This window comes from Primulina eburnea, chromosome 7 (genome assembly GCF_022965805.1).
Source record: "Primulina eburnea isolate SZY01 chromosome 7, ASM2296580v1, whole genome shotgun sequence".
NCBI classification, from domain to species: domain Eukaryota; kingdom Viridiplantae; phylum Streptophyta; class Magnoliopsida; order Lamiales; family Gesneriaceae; genus Primulina; species Primulina eburnea.
The window spans coordinates 888,295-905,831 of NC_133107.1; the positions used below are offsets into that span (position 1 = coordinate 888,295).

Below are 17,537 nucleotides of genomic sequence, written 5' to 3' on the forward strand. Positions count from 1 at the left end.
CCTTCACGTAACTCGTCTATCTGTCCTGCCCGTGATAGTCTGGAAGGTGTAGTGGCACACATGGTTCTAGCAAAGTGGAGTTCACTTGAATTCTTAAGTGCATTGTTCAGAATTCTGTTTTCTCATCACATGCAACTGCTCTGGCAGGGAATTGATTCTTTTGCTTGGTGTTTCAGAAGGCACGTTGACGTGAAAGTTCCCTGAACTAATCAGATAAGGATTTGGCCTTCTTCTCCTTATCTCCATTTGATTGTTTCCAAGCATTTCGACTTCATTCTTCATTTTAACAAAAGCAGCAGGGCCAGGCCGAACAAGAAGGCGTAGCCTTTGACATTCTGACTCAACTTAGCAATTTTTTTAACTCTCTTGGAGTTGTTTTTGAGCAATCTCAGAGGTTCGACAATTAAATTCCCTCTGCTCATTCTGGATGTCATGCTCCTTCTCAAGAACACGGACCTCGTACTTCATCTGAAGTATTCTCTTTTTCAGCAGATTCTACTCTCAACATTAGGACATTAAGATCAGCCCCTACCTGAGTTCTATGCTTACTCAAATCTTCAATAACCTTTTCCTTTCCTGATGAAGCTTTACCGAGATGAGTTTTCTCGGCGTCCTTTTCATCTAAAATAATCCTCGTTTTCTCAAATTCTTCTTTTGTCTTCGCCACTGCGCCATGAGCTCTTTTCTCCTATTCTTCACGAACAATCCTCAATTGCTGCACACACTGCTTCAATGCAACATCCAAGTGGCCTAATCGTTCTTCAAAAGCTGCTTTCTGCTGTAAAACATTATCAAGTTCTTGTTTCAAAGATACTGCTTCTGACCCTGCCCTCTCCCAGCCTACATATGAATAAATAGAGGATGTCAAATTATGAACAAAGTTGCGAGGAAAGGTTCCAGAAATCTACTCTGCGAGTTGTAAATAGGCTGTGATATACTATTTTTTTTAGCAGTAGATCACCTGCAACAGCTTCTTGGGCAATTTTCATCTGTTTCTTTGCCATGTTATCATTGATGTTCATTCAGAGAGGGCAGATGAAAGCTTGTCATCTAGAATTTTATGATCTCTTTCCAGTTCTGTTTTTTCTGCCAGAAGTTCCTGTACCTGTCAAAACATGTTGGAAAATTTTCCATGAGCTAAAACATTTTTCGGAACATTAAGCAAATAACAAGATACTTGAAGGCAAACAAGTTTGATCCATCGATTTTGAGTATCACACAACCTTTTTATAGTTCCAAACTTCCAATGGGCTTAATTGGAGTCAGAATCAAGTTAGACTCGTAATTGTACATTTGATGGGAGAAACAACAATAAAGAAGTATTTGTATCAAAACTCAGCAAATGGTTGACAATACTTGGTCAGGAGAATCTTCTTAAATGCTGCAGTTTTCACAATTTTTAAACAACTTTTTTATTTATGCATAGTAACTATTTATTAAAGACTAGTCAGAATTTATGTTTGATCTTTTTAATTTAACATATGTCATCAACTAATGTACTAAACCAGCTTCAGTACACTGAAACGATCTCTTTTCACAAATCGTCATTTTAAAGAATATCTTATTAAATAGGTTTTTCAAAAGAGCATAAGGCATCTATTTACTTTTAAAAAAAAACAAATAATTCAATGTTTTCTTTAAAAATAAAATAAGAAGGATATTTTGGTAAATTTATATCAAATTTATTTTTCGAAATTGAGAGATATTTTGCAAAATAATAAATTATTTGCGCCAACTTGAGGCCCGCTCTTTCTTGGACCAACCTGCCCCGGAAGCCCGACTTAAAGATTCCTAACCCTAACTTTTGAACAAAACATTTCACTAGATTTCGCCAACGGCTAGATGTGGACGAAAAATGGCTAAAACGAAGCATCAAAAAGTAAAACCCAAGCCTCATAAACAAGCGAAACAATCCCATGTAACAACCTGAATCATCAATTTCCATTTTCTCATGTTCAAAATACTCACGGTTATTGGCATTTGGGTGGTTTTGTTTTTGATTTTGTGCAAGTTGTGAACAGAATAAAAAGGGAGGAAAGCAAGCTGATACTTCTGGATTCCGAGCTCAGCTTGATGCTTTGGGATTGAAAATCATTCAAATCACCGCGGATGGTAATTGCTTTTTCAGGTTTGTTCTAAACTTGTAAGGAATTGTACTGCTCGTGAGTAATTGATTTGATCAGGCTAGTGTTGTTCGCGGCAGGGCATTAGCTGATCAATTGGAAAACAACGAGGATGAGCATGAAAAGTATAGGAGTATGGTGGCTCGATTTATCGAGGTATAACTTTTGCTGGATACAGCTTGGAATCAAATTTGGTGTTTTGAATCTTAGTTAGGGAGATAGATACTATTACCATTTTAATCGTATCACCATGTTGGTAATTTGGGATGTTAAGGTTTTGAATTGAGTAGGTAATTCTTCGTGTTTATTGGTGAAACTTGGAAGGTCTTTGGTTGTATGTACCAGAACCTGTTATCATATCCTTTTATTTGAAACAAATTTGTTACGAATCTAGAAAGACTGAAAAAATACTTAAATTTCATGGTATCATGTTTAATTATTTTATATTTGACAGATTTCTTTCGTTAGAAGTAGCATTAAGACCAATAAATTTAGTTCTGTTGCTAAAATCCAGGATTCGGATGACACTGCAATACGTTACAATTTGGTTGCGATTAACTGTGTGGGTTTTGTTACACAATGTTGTTGTGTGGTGTGGTCTGGTGTTTAATATTTTCTTTGAAAGTTGAAGGATACTGCTTTCAAGTTTGAGTGATAGATGAGCTACATTTAGCAGAACAATCGTGAAAAGTTTGAGCCCTTTGTTGAAGATGAAGTCCCATTTGATGAATACTGTCGGTCTATTCGAGAGGATGGCACTTGGGCCGGAAATATGGAATTGCAAGCAGCTTCTCTTGTGATGCGCATTAACATATGCATTCACAGAGTACGATATGTTTACTTCATAAATACAAAGAATTCTTTAACAGTTTCAACTGATTAATTGATGATAAACTTTCCTGAAAGTGCTCAATTTTTTAATAGCAGCAATGTGTTTGTGATCCTAAGTTATGCTGTATATTGACTAGACTTTGTAGATTTGTCAGGAATTCACATTTCAAACTTTGTGCAGCACATGTCACCTCGCTGGTACATACAGAATTTTGATATGCATGCCGCTCGGATGATTCATCTGTAAGTACTCTCCATTTCAGGTTCTCTTCTTGATTATCTTCAATATAACACCCTTCAATGAACAATTTTTCTTTGTTTTAATAACTGCTCAATTTATATGGTTTAACTACGTGATAAATGTGGATTTCTTTTTAATTGTTATCTCCCTTCATTTGGCTCATTAAATGTTTTGACTGACTTGTTTGATCGGTGTAATCAAAATGCAGTTTCTTAGAACAGAGATAAACCAATTAAATAAAACCCCCAAGTTGAAGTTGTATTTTTGTTACATGTGGCTAATTTTCCTTCGTTACTGCATTATCCTTATCAACCATAAAAACACTACCTGAAAAATCTGAGAATAAACAAATGAAGATACTTTGGTTTTGGTCATGTGACTTTAGGGTGTTGACATTCCATAGTTCTGACACATTTACGTGAACATTTTTTAGTTGTGGATAAACTTGAATATGAGTAAGTCGTGTTCGTTAATTTTCACTCAATGCCGCAATTAACTAAGCATCCACATACCTTGTTTTTCTTTCTGCAATTTCGACCATCTGTCTTCTTCAGCAAACTTTGCAATCAAGTTTCCAAGGCCTTATTATACCGTGCTTTTGTTTTTCTCTTTCATAGAGGGATAAGAAAAAGACAGTAACTGAACATGCATTGCTTTGTGAGGATGATCTTATTTCTGCCCCTCAACTTAATCATCATTTCGCAGTTCATATCATGATGGAGAGCATTACAATAGTTTGCGCTCAGAGGATGATGATTGCTCTGGGCCAGCTAAGCCAATTGTTATCAAGGTTTCTCACATTTTAGCATTCAAAGCTCTTACATAATTTTTTGCAAATTTATATATGTAGTGTATACTTCTGTACCTAGAATTCTAATAACTCCTACCTATATAAAAAGGGTGATGCTGATCTTTCAGCAAAATCCAAGCAACCAAAAGTAGCTGCCACGAAGTCTAAACATGATGGTTTGGGGAAAGTTATGCATCTGGAATCCATTGCCTTGGTAAAGTGTGGAAGTGGATGCGGAGATACAAGCAAACTAGAACAGGTAATTCCTGTGAATATATGAATCACCCTTGTCATTACATGACAACTGGAAGTGAAGCCAATAAGAACTTCCCCATATTTTTTCTAGAATGGGAATATGACACACATGATTGGTGATATTGTAACAAGTTTCTTTTGATTCATTCTAGGCCCTGAAAGAAACGCGTGGTGATGTTGATGCTGCTATAGAAAATCTTACAGCAGAACAAGAATCTGTAGATCAGCAAATTTCTCATGATGAACTCAGCCATTCAGTGAAAAATTCATGTGGTAATATCTGGGCAATCTTTTCCATGCCTCTGCTGATATCCAGTTTCTTGATTTTTGTTGTGCACCTTGAATATTGTATCCCATCTGAAGGGATAACTGAGGATTATATGTTTGTTTATTCACATTAGGGTTTTTGTGAAGACTTTGGATTTCAAAAGTGCTTCCAATCTATGGCTGCCATATCTTTTGGAGCAGTTGGGTTTTAGTTTCTTCTTTTTCTTTAAGAAAAATTTTGCATGAGTGCTTGACTCCCCCTTCCCATGAAGTTAACAATATATCTTGTCTGCAAATGCTGTCTTGAAATCTGACTGCTGGTGTCGGTATCAAAGAAAGCAAAAAAAATTCACTGGGATAGATTTAATAATTTGTTCCTAATTAATATTCTTAGCACGTCAAATTTCAGATAGTCTTTTTTTGTGCTCATCTAAGTGGATAATGCTGTCTCTCTTCTTCTTTCTGTATTTGGAGTCTTTTCCTTTATAATCTGTATCTGTAGATTGTTATTCTGATAATGGTCTGTAGGTGTCTTTAACCTGACATGGTCATAGTTTTTACTGATTTTTCATTTGTTCCAATGTACTTTCAGTTTTATGGATCCAAGCACTACCAATAGTTTTCTTCGGATAGTAGGTTTCTTTTATGGAATTTTGCTAATGGTTCTGCTTTCATGGCATTACATTGACTTGGCTTCATGTGGTACTGTAGTTTCTCCTTGTGGAAATCAAGATAAGGATTCTGAGCAGCACAAGTTAAAAGTTCAAGAAAGTACATGCCATCCGAATCTAACTGACAAGTTAAATGAAAAGATTCACAAGAAGAGCCCTCAACCAGATGAAATGGTTGTATGATCGACAAGACAATTGAAATTGAAAGTACTTTTAGTATCTTATCATTTGTCAACTTATCTAAGTTGTAGTTTATCCATCTCTTTCATTGCAGCAGAAAATATCAAGAAACAAGGCATGCCCGTGTGGTTCAAAAAAGAAATACAAGTCTTGTTGTGGTTCAGTTGCAGGGAATTCTTTTGGCAGATTTCCAGTGTATGCTTCTTAAACAAAATCCTCATATACAATCTATCCATAACTAATTATGACATAGTGACACCCGTGAAGGTGATATGTAAGTTAATTGACGAATTTCATTAACCCATCTCTAGGATGCCTCTGCTCTGATAAGCCTATATAACATTTTGCATAATTTTCTTGTAATAATCACACACAATTACAATAGTTGTGATATCTAAATCCTGGTGTTGTGATGCACGTTAACAAGCCACAAATCTTGTATGAAGCTTTTCTGTCTAATAAGAATCAATATAATGTACAACAGGAGGGGAACAACCGCAGCAAGACATGTACTCCAGCTAGTTTAGTTAACAAAGTAGTGCTTGCTTCTAAAACAAAAACCAATTTGTGAAGTTGACATTTCAAAGTCATTATAACGATTTTCCTCAGAAAATCGTTACTCGAGTAAATTCTGCTGTCAATTGTGGTTTCTGGATGTGGAAAGGCTGTTCTGACATTCTGTTGTATGTGAAGGCACAGTGAACTAAACCTAATCCTTCGTTGCACTTGCATGCACGTCAAATTTTCATAAAAAGGATCACGCCTTCATTAAATTCAGCTAGACATGGTTGATCTTATTGTTGGTTGTAATCGAGTTTGTGAAGAGTTTTGCTCATAAATTTGTTTTGATGTGATTTGGATATCATTTGATTTCATGGGTTTTTTTGACGTTCTCCTTTCATGTCCATGCAATGGCTTCCATTTTACGTTGGTTATTTCGAATTCAGTCTATTTTGCATGAACACACGTGCATTATAAGTATCGCATACATCTGCCTATTTATATCTATTAATTCACGTTATGCTATTACATTGACAGTGACCAAACAGTCGAATACAGGAATAGTGGGAAAGACAGAAAGCAAGGCAGGAGAAGCGGATCAACCGATGAAGGACAACCTGACCTGGGTGCACTCTGCATCTGATTCTGATATGACTTCCAGTGGAGGGACAAAGATGACTTTTTAAAGATAAAATCTGTAGCATTCTGTATTTACACACAATGATTTTGATCATGCAACATTTCTGTCTTCGTACGAAGACCCGTTATAGCGGAAGTTATTTTTTGATATAAAAAGAGATAAAAGTTAGATAAATCAAGAAAATACACAATAATATAATGATGGTTTATTTTAGGAAAAAAGTTTTCGACGTGAATCTGAAGTTCAAGTTGGATACAGGAAGGAAACAAGAAATTTACTAATGAGGGACTAATTATTCGGTTACATATTTTTATAGTCTACGTTGTTGTCTTCTTTTTCCTTTGTATCCCATGATTTGGTCGGCGGTTGAATTCTATATAGGAAATTCATTATTGGCAATAAGTGTGTAACATAGAATTCGCCACGATTTTGGACTGCGTATAATATTTCATAAGTGCGTGATTATACTTTCTCATTAAAGGATGAGTTTTTCCCCCTAGAGAATTTATTAAGATATATACTACTAACACAAATGCATTGGCATCTATCTTATGTTGCCTTCTTTGAGACTGAGTACGAAAAAATTCCAATTTAAAATACTACCCATTTCCCAAAATATGCAATAAGGAAGCATCATTTTTGTAGTTATGTTAACTGTACGAAACTTTCATTCTAGAATAAGTTGGTCAAGAATAAAAGATGGTGCCCCAAAAAATCTTGCTCTGTAATCCATATAAATAGAAATTACTATTTCTCAAATCCGCCTACCATAACTTTATAGTTTATTTCCTTTTTTTTTTTTGAAGAATTATAATTTCGTGTATGATATTACAAAAGACGAAAAACTTTTATTTTTTTAGTTGAATGTGATATTTTTTCCCTTTCTATCTCATTTCTAGCCATGTCTGTTGAGGATGACAATGTGTTAGGTTTGAGTAGAATTATATCCTCAGTCCCATCTCATTTATTATATGCATCCACATCTCAATCCCGATCCGATATTTAACTTGGTCTACATCCTCATACTCATCGTATGCTTGGATATTCATACCATATGCAAATATCTTATTATCGCATATATTTACATTTTCTCACATTTGAATTATTTCGAATAAACTATGAATATTTACTAAATTATTGAGAATAATAATGAAAAAGATAAATATAAGCATTAGCAAATTAAAAATTATAGAAGAAACAAACAAAATATTATAAACAATTTATCATATTATCGTTATCCTACAAAAATAACATCAACTATATGTATGAATTTTCGACTATGAAATGCTTTTGTTGGATGAAATGAAGAAAATTATTAATATTAGGATAAGGTATACATAGGATTGTTTACACGCCTTCGTCCTCGTTACCGAAAATTTTCATATCCGTTTACTCATTTATTTAATCGAGTAAAAAATAAATTTTCATACCCTTCTTTATTTAGGTCGAGTATTGGATTCTCCGTGAAGTTAAAGAGGGTAGGAAGCAAGATTAAGAACATCCGAATTTATCTTGGAGATTAATCAGTAGGAATGTCGTCCTCCTGAATTAGTCGAACAAAACCCAGATACTTGAGTCCTGACTCAGGAAAAAAAATAAGCAAATGGGAATTAAAAATTGCGCTCCTGAGTAGGAAAATGTTATCTTAATCTTTAATAAAATCATCACGTCGAACCTTTTTTCTTCATTTTTCTTGGCACATGACACAAAAATGTAACAGTGGCATGGGTAGGATAATCTCATCTCAGATTAAAATTTCAATTTTGACTCGTTAAATGTATAGGCAACTAGGAAACTCCTGTTAGTTACGGTCGCAACCCATTATACAATTTATATCGTATCTTCTCCGACGCTCAAATACAACTAATTTGTGACGCTTCATTTTTCTAGTTCGCAATTAGCATTTAGCATAATACCAACTTGTACAGAAGGACATTGAGGAGGCAATGCTCTTTTCATCACATTTCCAATTTTATTTTTCATACAATTTTTACAAACCAACATTGAAAATGTAATTTTAGACTTAAATTTATTTCAATCTATCCCATCCCACCTAGATAAAAACATTAATTAATTACACCAGAAAGAGCCAAGAACGGACCAGGGTAAGAGGAACTTTTATCTTTTTCAAAAATCGAACACACGATTTTAATTATTATTTTTTCGAATGACGGGAAAAAAATAAGAAGAAAGAAAGAAAAGCAATCCGCCTCTACTCGATCGATCCAGCCTGCTCACCACCACCATTCTACAATCATCATTATCATCTTGCTCTGCATTTCACATCACATGCAAAGATGAATCCAAATATGATATTGCGGTTGAACTTTTCAGTCTAATTGTATTGCATTCACCAATTCTTGAGTCCATTTAACAACATAACGGTGGAAACAATTAACAAAAGTGTTCTATATTGAAAGGAAAAAAAAAGGAATATTTTTATAAAAACAAAAACTACACCAAGGAAATAGTTAAGAGGAAAAAAGAACTAGGATGGTCTAGTTTCTTAATTGCTGCAAAGCTACGAGATGCATGCTAATTACCAGAGAAGAAGAAGAAGAAGAAGAGAGGCAAGGATGTATAATTTGGTTTTGATTTGATTTGCAGATCTTCAACAAAATTCAGCAGGCGGACCATCTTCGGGCTCGGGTTCAGGCTTCTTGTTCAAATCAATCTCGTCTTGTAACCAATACGGCTTCAGCGATTGATTATTTATTGCATGTACACCCGCACCGCCGCCCTGGAGCGCGTCAACTCTAGCACCGACCTCCGCCGCCATCTTCCTTATAGAGGCGGCGGATAGATCCTTTCACCCCGCCGGCAGATATTTCATCTGGGAAATTGAGCTTCGCGGTCGGTCCGCGGAGGTAGAACACAGCGGTGTCGTAGGCTCGCGCCGCCGCCACGGGTGACGAGTAAGAGCCTAGCCAAATCCTGGATCGCTTGTTTGGCTCACGAATCTCCGCCACCCACTTTCCCCACTTGCGCATCCTTATGCCTTTGTATGGCTTGTCACTCCTCCTCCGGCCCAGAGATCTGGGTGCGCCACCTCCTTCAGAAACGCCGGCGCCGCCGTCCATGACAAGTCCGGATAAATCGAAGGTGAATCGTTGTACTGGTCCCGCACAAATAGGTGGATTGGACAATAAGCAGAGGGGGTATTTGATTTGATATGGCTAAGGGATTAATGTCGTTGTCATGCGGTACAGAGGCAGCGCTGATAGTTGTCGCAAGTTTTATCAACTCAAAACAAAATGCACCGACACACCACCCACATAACAGAATCTCTCTCTAATTTACATTTTTTGTTTTGTAATTAAAAGAGTTATAAATAACAAGATTTTTATTTTACTATATTTTTACATAAAAATTACTTGATATCCAAATATTTCTAAGATACATATAGTTAATATATTAAAAAGTAGGTCTCTTGTGAAACGGTCTCACGAATCTTTATATGTGAGACGAGTCAACCATACCAATATTCACAATAAAAAATGATACTCTTAGCATAAAAAAGTAATATTTTTTCATAGACGACTCAAATAAGAGATGTGTCTCACAGAATACCACATGTGAAACCGTCTCACACAAGTTTTTGCTTGTATTAAAATAACACAAAATTTCATCAACAATCGTTGTAATAGTAAATTTTGTGAGACGTGTCTCCGATCTGACCCTACTCAATCTATGAAAAATATTATTTTTATGGTAAAAATATCATCTTTCATTTCATTGTAGATACGAATTAAATCGACTCATCTCACAAAAAAACTTACTTTTAAAATAATTTACGCTATTAAAAACTGCTATTCTTAATTAGTTGTTGTTATTATTATTATTTAAAAAATTGAATTGAAGGATATCCGGATCATGTGATAATTTGAATAAACTGGGGGTTTAATGTACAAATGGTAGTGTATTGTATAATAAATCAATAAATATAATGAAAGAGATTATTACTGTCTATAATTAATTAATTATCATTATTATTATATATGAAATTTGTAATGGGAGGTTAGGTCGGTGTTCGGCGCCGGGTTGAAAGATATCTCCGTGGCTTCATTTTCCTACCCCGTGTGTGTGTATTTATATATTTTACTTGACTGTATTAATTATTTGAAAATATAATATATTTTTTATGAAGAAAAGATTAAATTTCAAAAAAAGTGAGTAAGTTTCCAAGTAACTGCTCACAACTCTGACTTCGATAATGAAAATTAATCCCTTCAATGATGATATGTAGTTTATCTGATTTCGAAGTTTCAAATTTGAAATGAGTTTAGTCTTCTCCGACCCAAAACCGAACATTAAAATATCCATGGAAAATCAAACATTAAAATATTCATGGAAAATAAATTTTAATTCGAGACTGATAAAAGAACAAGTTCCAGCACTTCATCTCAAAATCCATACAGTGATCTGGCTTGGCACGCTATATATTAATAATGTACATGGTAATAAGAACAAAGTTGCTTTTCTAGTTGACAATAAAATTGTTCGAACGTGTCGAATTTAAGTTGCACTAATCGTCCTGTCCTGACGCGACTTCGATTGAATATTAATTCTTTCAAGTGACCCAATGGTAGGTAACCACTGATGAATTAATTGGTGCAAAATTAAATTTATTTCTGCATTGCTAGTCTGATTCCACATACTTCAAATTAATTATTCTCTAATTAATTTGAGTCTTTAACGGGATATTTAGAAAAATAGTTTTGATCAATTATTTTTTTTTAAAAAAAAATGACCTCGAGTAAATATAATTAAGGAGGTCATTTTTTAAAAAATAATGATTGACTAAAGTTAAATAACAAAATACCCTGTCATTCATTAACAGACTAGGGTTCTTCAATTCTATTTTCGGAGCCCCAGAAAACCTTGTCATTTCCAATTTTATAATCGAGGGATCTCCGAATCAAGATTTCTTAAAATAATTTTATTCACATTAATTTTTCCCAAATATAAATTTTAAAAAACTAAAGTACACAAACTATATGGGACATATTCGACCGAAATATATATATATATATATATATATATATATATATATATATATATATATATATATATATATATATATATAAAATAAATTGAACTCGTGAGTGATCATTTGATTCGTGCTTACCTACTTTAACAATGCATGCACTATGTAAGCATCAATAAATATCTAATTACGATACATCGACGGCTTCTATCCGAAATTCTATATATTCAATTTTCATGGTTCCCGAGTATATTTCGAGGATATATTTAACAATGGAGTCATGTCTGAAAATTTTATTTTAAAAAATAGTAATTTTTGTGTGATCGTGATCGTTTATTTTCGAGTTAAATGAATAAAAAAAATTCGATGAAAGGTACTCATGAGAATTTTCAGTCTACTTATTAATTAATTTAAAGGCACCAATTGTCTCCCACTAAATTCACCACAAAGCTTGGTCAAAATCATGATCGACATTATTGATCTTATAATAAAGTTTAAAATAAAAGCATGTTTGTTATTATACACAATGGATCTGTAATCCACGATATTATTGTCTTCCCAAGCTTACTTGTATATTCAATAATTTATACTTAAAAGTTTCTTATTCTATTACACCTTTTTCTTGTGGATTTAGAACACTTTTAAATAACTAAAATTTAAATTTCGTAAAAAACAGTTTCAAAATAATTTTATTTGACAAATCCCACAACATATATGATGACAGGGATTCAATTATTTAGTCTGACTTCGCAACGTCCTATGTTTTGACATCAAGTTCTCCCAGTCAAAAGGCTGATGAAACGACTGGACGCAGTGTCATTTTTTTCAATAAAAAAATAAGTGCTAATTTGAAATATGGGTTTACGAGTTCGTACATCTGAACTAGATGATGTTAATAAAAACTGATGCTTGGAAGTTTGATTTTTTTTTTCTTATCAACATTTTTTCAGTTATTTTTAAGGGTTTTTCTAATATGATTTATCTAAATAACTTGATTTGCAAGTTAGTTATTCATTCGAAATTTATCCAGTACGTACCGAAAATAGTGATCACGGGTTCCATCGTAACAAAAAAAATTAAAATCTATACTTGTATTAAAAAAATCCATATAAATATTTACATAATATACATCTACAGATTTTACGATGTCATAAAAATAATCACGAGAAGATATGTAATCTCAAGGAGATTTTACATTTCTAAAAATAATTTAATTGAATATTTGATAATGATTGTTTTTTTTAGGTTGAAGAGAGTGGTGATACAATGAGAACTCGAATTTAAGATTTTTTCCTCAAATTCGGGAATTTTAGTGCCATATATATGAATTATAGGTCATCCACAATATTGAATGTTACTTTGATAATGTAACACCAAATTTTCCACTGTTATCTATTTCTTTTTATATATATAGATATAGATGTATATGTGTCATTATATATTTTAAATATGTTTTTGAAAAAGGCATAAGCAAAGGTAGAAATCGTCGCCCACGTAATAAGTCCAAATGGTTAAAAAAAAAGTCAAAAGTGGGTGGAGAAAACTTTGCGCAAACAATAAATATCACAAATTGACCCCTCTTCTCTTCTTCTTCTTCTTCTTCTTCTTCTTCTTCTTCTTCTCTTCTATGCGTTTGCAATTTTAATGCATTGTAACATAGATTTATTTTTCAAGAGCAAACACACAGAGAAATTCACGGAGTTGGTCAAAACAGTTGTACTGAATCTATATCATAAGAAAAATATCGCATCATCAATCACTATAAAGAAACCATGCAATATCATAAATTATACTTTCTAAAGTAATATATTCTCATCGAACATCATTTATTCATTCTATAATTTAAACTAAAATTATCGTTTAGTAATCTAGCGTAGTTCAATTTAAACAATAACAAAGAAACAGTAAAGTTATTATTGTAATTTTTAAAAATATCGATGTATATTTGTCTCTTTGATATGAATATATAAAGAATTGCACACAGCCTTTAAGAAACATTAGTTCTAAGAATTAAGCAAACATATGTCTCTTTAATATGCAAACATGCACGTACTGAGTCGAACGAGAGAGCATTGCAGTTGAAATTATATGAGCAATCACATGCCGCCGTTTCTTAGATCTGTCCAGACGATTGCACAAATTGGTTTAATACATAAGATTGCAGTACATAATATATCTACTAACTATTTTTTCAAGTACACGGGGCTTCTCTAGACCCTTGAAAAACGCCAAGCTCTTTGCCAGGTATTGTTCCACTTCACCTTGATTTTTTACTTCGCATTCCCATTCGCGACTTTGCAAATCTAGATTTTCGGTTAAGAGAAATCGGTCACTGTCATACAAACAACAGATAAGGAACCGGATAAGCTATTTCTGATAAATAATAAAGAAATAACAAGTGGAAGATGAACAGATGAGGAACAAGTTTAAAGGATACTCCAGCCGCATCCCTTCACCAGATGTTGAGGAATAAAGAACAGTGCCTTGTAAACGATTTAAAGCCTCTGTTGAGCAGGCAGTATCCTGAGTTTAGGAGCATTCATTCAGTTTCTTTCCTCGAAATAGAGTACAAAAGAAAATTAGGTAGACTCGATGACTATCTGAATTATAATTTTTCATCTTATTGAAATGTACCTGAAAGTCTACAAATGACACTGGAGCTCCATACGTGCTCTGCATCTTCAATTTTAAAAATCCGTGACATCTATATCAGACCAAATAAAGATATTTTTTTATAAAATGCTATTATCATCAAATCGATAACTCTTTAAAAGATCTTCTACAAACCTCGAAAACACATGCGTCAGCTCTTCCTCTGAGCAGCTTGGACCCAAATTAGCCACAAAGATGGTTGGACACGGAGTATTGCTCTGCAAATAATTTGGAAAAATTATAATTCAGTTGCACAAGCAACCCTGAAAATTCTATACTTTATACTATCTGGCATATAATTATTACATAGGAGAAATTAGTTCGTTTTCAAGGAACTTGAAAAAAAAAAACTTTGGAAGTAACACTCACCGATTTTGCAGCCGCATTCACCAATCCACCATCAACACTTCCAAAACTGGAAAATGACAACGAATAAATTTAGTAGAGCCACTCTGTAATCAGCATGCTAGACTAGCAAAGAAGTCTCAACTCGAGGAAATAGGGCACAATGCAAGTACTTCAGCTTTGCGCTAGACCTTTCAGCCAGAAGTAATCATTAAGGTAGGTACAACACGCAAAATTGAAGCAATCACTTCCAAGTAAAATTGTGCATAAGTAGTGCAGATGACCTTTGTGTGGAAGGATAACCAATCGTGTTGTAAGCAGAATTACCGATTCCAGGCATGTGAATGCTGTCAACACCTGCTAGTGCCCAAGGGTGCAAACATGTGTAGAGTGAGATCTTAGAACAGTGTCCCCCATGTGACTAACTAACTACGCCTTAAAACAGAACAGGTAAGGACCTTTCAACCAGTAATATTTTCTTTTTTTGTAAAAAAGTACAATTTTAAAATATACAGGAAATAATGCTTACAAGCACCTGCAATTCACATTATACACCTCCAACTGGAGACTGTTAATAAGTACTACACAAACCTACGACACATTCTTACCAGGATCATAGCTCCTCTCAAAAGTAGAATATCCTTTTAGTCTCTTATCTGAACTTTGTCCCTCGTCATCTGATTTTTCAGGGTTGTGATTTCACAATATCAGCTACTAGCCAACAATCAATGGGGACTAAGGAAAAAAAGCACAAAAGGAGACTGCACTCAACTAGAATATACCTGATCTGCAGCGCTTTGACCTAGAATTAGATTTTGCGAGGTCAATATACAGAGTAGAACCTTTTTCAAGATAAAAAACAATCCCCTGAAAAAACGATTTAAAGGAAAAACCCAATAAACCATAGATCATGGTCCTTAAGTAGAACATTAAATATATAATTATTCAGCAATAAATTTTAATGAAATGGTTCTCTTTTCAAGTTGAGTGAAGTCTGAAGTGACTCTTTAACTTCTTATTTGAGAATTGGCGCATCATCTTTCCTTAAGACACCTCATTTCACTTAACAAATGAATCGTGGTGTTGGAAATAGAAGTAAGACTACAGGAGCCAAGCCAAGGATCTTATGAAGTTCTTGAATGTAGAGAAAATTTCAATGACGGTTGGCGGCTCGCGTACCAAGCCTAGGCTCGTCATACTCAAACAAAAATTCATGGCCAAACAGATGACTTTTTAACTTAGCTCTGTCCATTTGGCTCACCAAAGATTTGTCAACTTAAGCTTTTAACAAAATCTTTCAAAGGGATCAAAGATCTTTTCACTCTTCAATTACAGCATGTAAGAGTCAAAATATATTTTATCCTTGTATATAAAGTTTGCACCACGAATCTTGACAAAACAAGTTAAAAAGTTCATTACGTGATATCAGAAGTTTAAAATTGACAGAATTTGCAACTGCTGTGTTTTAAAATCCACGAGAAGTCTTACACTCAGTGCCTGCAACGCCATAACTGCTGACTGCTGGTCCACAAATGTTGCAAAAGCAAATGGCTGGAAACACATAAATCAGGTAGCATAAGGCATTTTCAGAAAAAGAGAATAAATTACTGTGATATAACACAAGTCGAGGTTCAAAAAATCAAAATGCTGAAACAATTCCAGCTAATTCAAGTTCACGAGAAATAAATCAGTTTGACAGAAAATAATTCTTAGAAAAACAGTAATCGACAGATAAGTAAATAAAAGGCTCTAATATTACAGCTAGGGAACCCAACAGACACCTGACACCATACAAAATCAAAATTAGCCAAGCAACGTGTCTACGGACTTCTCGCAGGACTAAATAAAATAAGATATAAGCCAGATAAAACAAGATCCCAAAAAGGCCAAAAGATAAAACTGGAGAAATACTCTAATTCAAGCACTAAGCTACCAATCTCAGGTACCCGACACAGTTAATATATACATGATAAAAACACAAAAATATCGCAAAAGTGATTAAATGAATCACAAACTGGTTCTTCCCAAATTTCAACGACCATAATTTAAGCTCATACGGCTCCTAATCCCCTTGCTTTATTCATTTAGCATGCGTAGGTAGTGGAATCCACAAAATTTCTCCAACCAGCAAGCCACTAAAACAAATCCTAGATGCCATTTAAAAAATTGGACACAGTAGCTGGAATCGAAACATTAATTTTTTAATAAAATAAAAATATTCAAGTTAAGCATAAAAAAAGCGAATGCTGAACTACTTCTACGAAGCACAAATCCATACAGGTCATGATACCTGACTATTAGATGAGGTAGGCGAACGAAGGTTGGAGGACTGGTATCCAGGGAATTCACGAAAAAGATTGTAAATTTCTCTAGGTTTTACAACTTCTGGAAAACCTGCGACGAAGAGTGTTCGCAGCTGATCGTTAGAGGACTGCGGATAGAGCGGGGAGGCGTAGGTGACAAATTGAGGTTGTACGTGAATTGGATGAGAAACGGCAGATGGAGGTTGATGATAGGTCCCCGGAGACGGAGGCGGGGTTGGCTGGTAATAAGGGTGGTGGATTGGTGGCGCGTAGTAAGACGTGAGGTCGTCCATGGAAGTTCGAGTTCAAAGATCAACGATCCGTAGGTTCCACCAACTTTTTAAAAGGATCGATCTACACTGGCCGGCCGCTCTGGGCCCTTTTCAAACCTATTAAATGAAGCATTGAACAGAAAAGCCCATTTAGATGGCCTAAAGCCCATAAATTAGGGAATTAGGAAAATGCCCACTATCAAACTTGTAATTTAAGATCACTAAGCTTTTTTATGAAAATAGTTTCATAGTCCTAACTGATCGTGAATACACGTGTAAGCCCTATGGGCTCTGGGTGAATTATTAAGTCCTGCCTGTTCTTTTTTTATAAAATTTGTTGGAAAATAAAATATAATGTTCTAAACAATTTGGAGATGGAACTTAGCCAAAAGATTTATTTTGACTTTCGAGGCTGAACAACAACATATCATAAAATTTTCAAACAAAATGGAGTGACTCATATCAGTATCAGTAAATTT

General features: G+C 34.3%; 2 protein-coding genes and 2 pseudogenes across 24 annotated transcripts; 1 reads left to right on the plus strand and 3 right to left on the minus strand.

The window, feature by feature from the left end:
* Window positions 1-93: 93 nt before the first annotated feature.
* Window positions 94-1,548, minus strand: LOC140837326 (filament-like plant protein 7; annotated as a pseudogene).
* Window positions 1,549-1,811: 263 nt separating this feature from the next.
* Window positions 1,812-6,676, plus strand: LOC140836347 (OVARIAN TUMOR DOMAIN-containing deubiquitinating enzyme 7-like). 13 transcript variants are annotated; one of them, XM_073201800.1, is made up of 11 exons: window positions 1,812-1,918; window positions 2,022-2,128; window positions 2,204-2,279; window positions 2,797-2,949; window positions 3,136-3,197; window positions 3,901-3,985; window positions 4,095-4,244; window positions 4,393-4,513; window positions 5,219-5,352; window positions 5,453-5,553; window positions 6,397-6,676. In XM_073201800.1, exons 1-11 carry the CDS (start codon window positions 1,856-1,858, stop codon window positions 6,500-6,502), a joined length of 1,158 nt encoding a protein of 385 aa, XP_073057901.1. In that variant the 5' UTR covers window positions 1,812-1,855; the 3' UTR covers window positions 6,503-6,676. The 13 variants fall into 13 exon arrangements, 12 of the variants coding, with proteins under 12 accessions (XP_073057901.1, XP_073057907.1, XP_073057903.1 ...); XM_073201806.1 differs by having other exon boundaries at window positions 6,418-6,676; XM_073201802.1 differs by having other exon boundaries at window positions 5,456-5,553.
* Window positions 6,677-8,920: 2,244 nt separating this feature from the next.
* Window positions 8,921-9,726, minus strand: LOC140835937 (ethylene-responsive transcription factor ERF011-like; annotated as a pseudogene).
* Window positions 9,727-13,496: 3,770 nt separating this feature from the next.
* LOC140836348 (uncharacterized) lies at window positions 13,497-17,144 on the minus strand. 11 transcript variants are annotated; one of them, XR_012119073.1, is made up of 10 exons: window positions 16,774-17,144; window positions 15,972-16,034; window positions 15,266-15,350; window positions 15,092-15,160; window positions 14,768-14,843; window positions 14,508-14,553; window positions 14,274-14,356; window positions 14,121-14,165; window positions 13,924-14,009; window positions 13,497-13,789 (listed from the first exon to the last, which is right to left on the minus strand). XR_012119073.1 is itself a non-coding variant. In XM_073201815.1 (10 exons), exons 1-10 carry the CDS (start codon window positions 17,077-17,079, stop codon window positions 13,744-13,746), a joined length of 930 nt encoding a protein of 309 aa, XP_073057916.1. In that variant the 5' UTR covers window positions 17,080-17,144; the 3' UTR covers window positions 13,497-13,743. The 11 variants fall into 11 exon arrangements, 6 of the variants coding, with proteins under 6 accessions (XP_073057916.1, XP_073057915.1, XP_073057920.1 ...); XR_012119074.1 differs by having other exon boundaries at window positions 13,924-14,036; XR_012119075.1 differs by having other exon boundaries at window positions 13,924-14,041.
* Between the last annotated feature and the right edge of the window lie 393 nt (window positions 17,145-17,537).

Excerpts from the sequence above, each read along its gene's own strand:
- LOC140836347 (XM_073201800.1), top strand. The coding sequence starts at position 1,856 with ATGGCTAAAACGAAGCATCAAAAAGTAAAACCCAAGCCTCATAAACAA. Across the intron at positions 2,950-3,135 it reads TTAACATATGCATTCACAGA|CACATGTCACCTCGCTGGTA; the intron begins GTACGATATGTT and ends AACTTTGTGCAG. Across the intron at positions 3,986-4,094 it reads CTAAGCCAATTGTTATCAAG|GGTGATGCTGATCTTTCAGC; the intron begins GTTTCTCACATT and ends CTATATAAAAAG.
- LOC140836348 (XM_073201813.1), bottom strand. The coding sequence starts at position 17,079 with ATGGACGACCTCACGTCTTACTACGCGCCACCAATCCACCACCCTTAT. Across the intron at positions 16,035-16,773 it reads CTACCTCATCTAATAGTCAG|CCATTTGCTTTTGCAACATT; the intron begins GTATCATGACCT and ends ATGTGTTTCCAG. Across the intron at positions 14,191-14,273 it reads CTGACGCATGTGTTTTCGAG|ATGTCACGGATTTTTAAAAT; the intron begins GTTTGTAGAAGA and ends GGTCTGATATAG.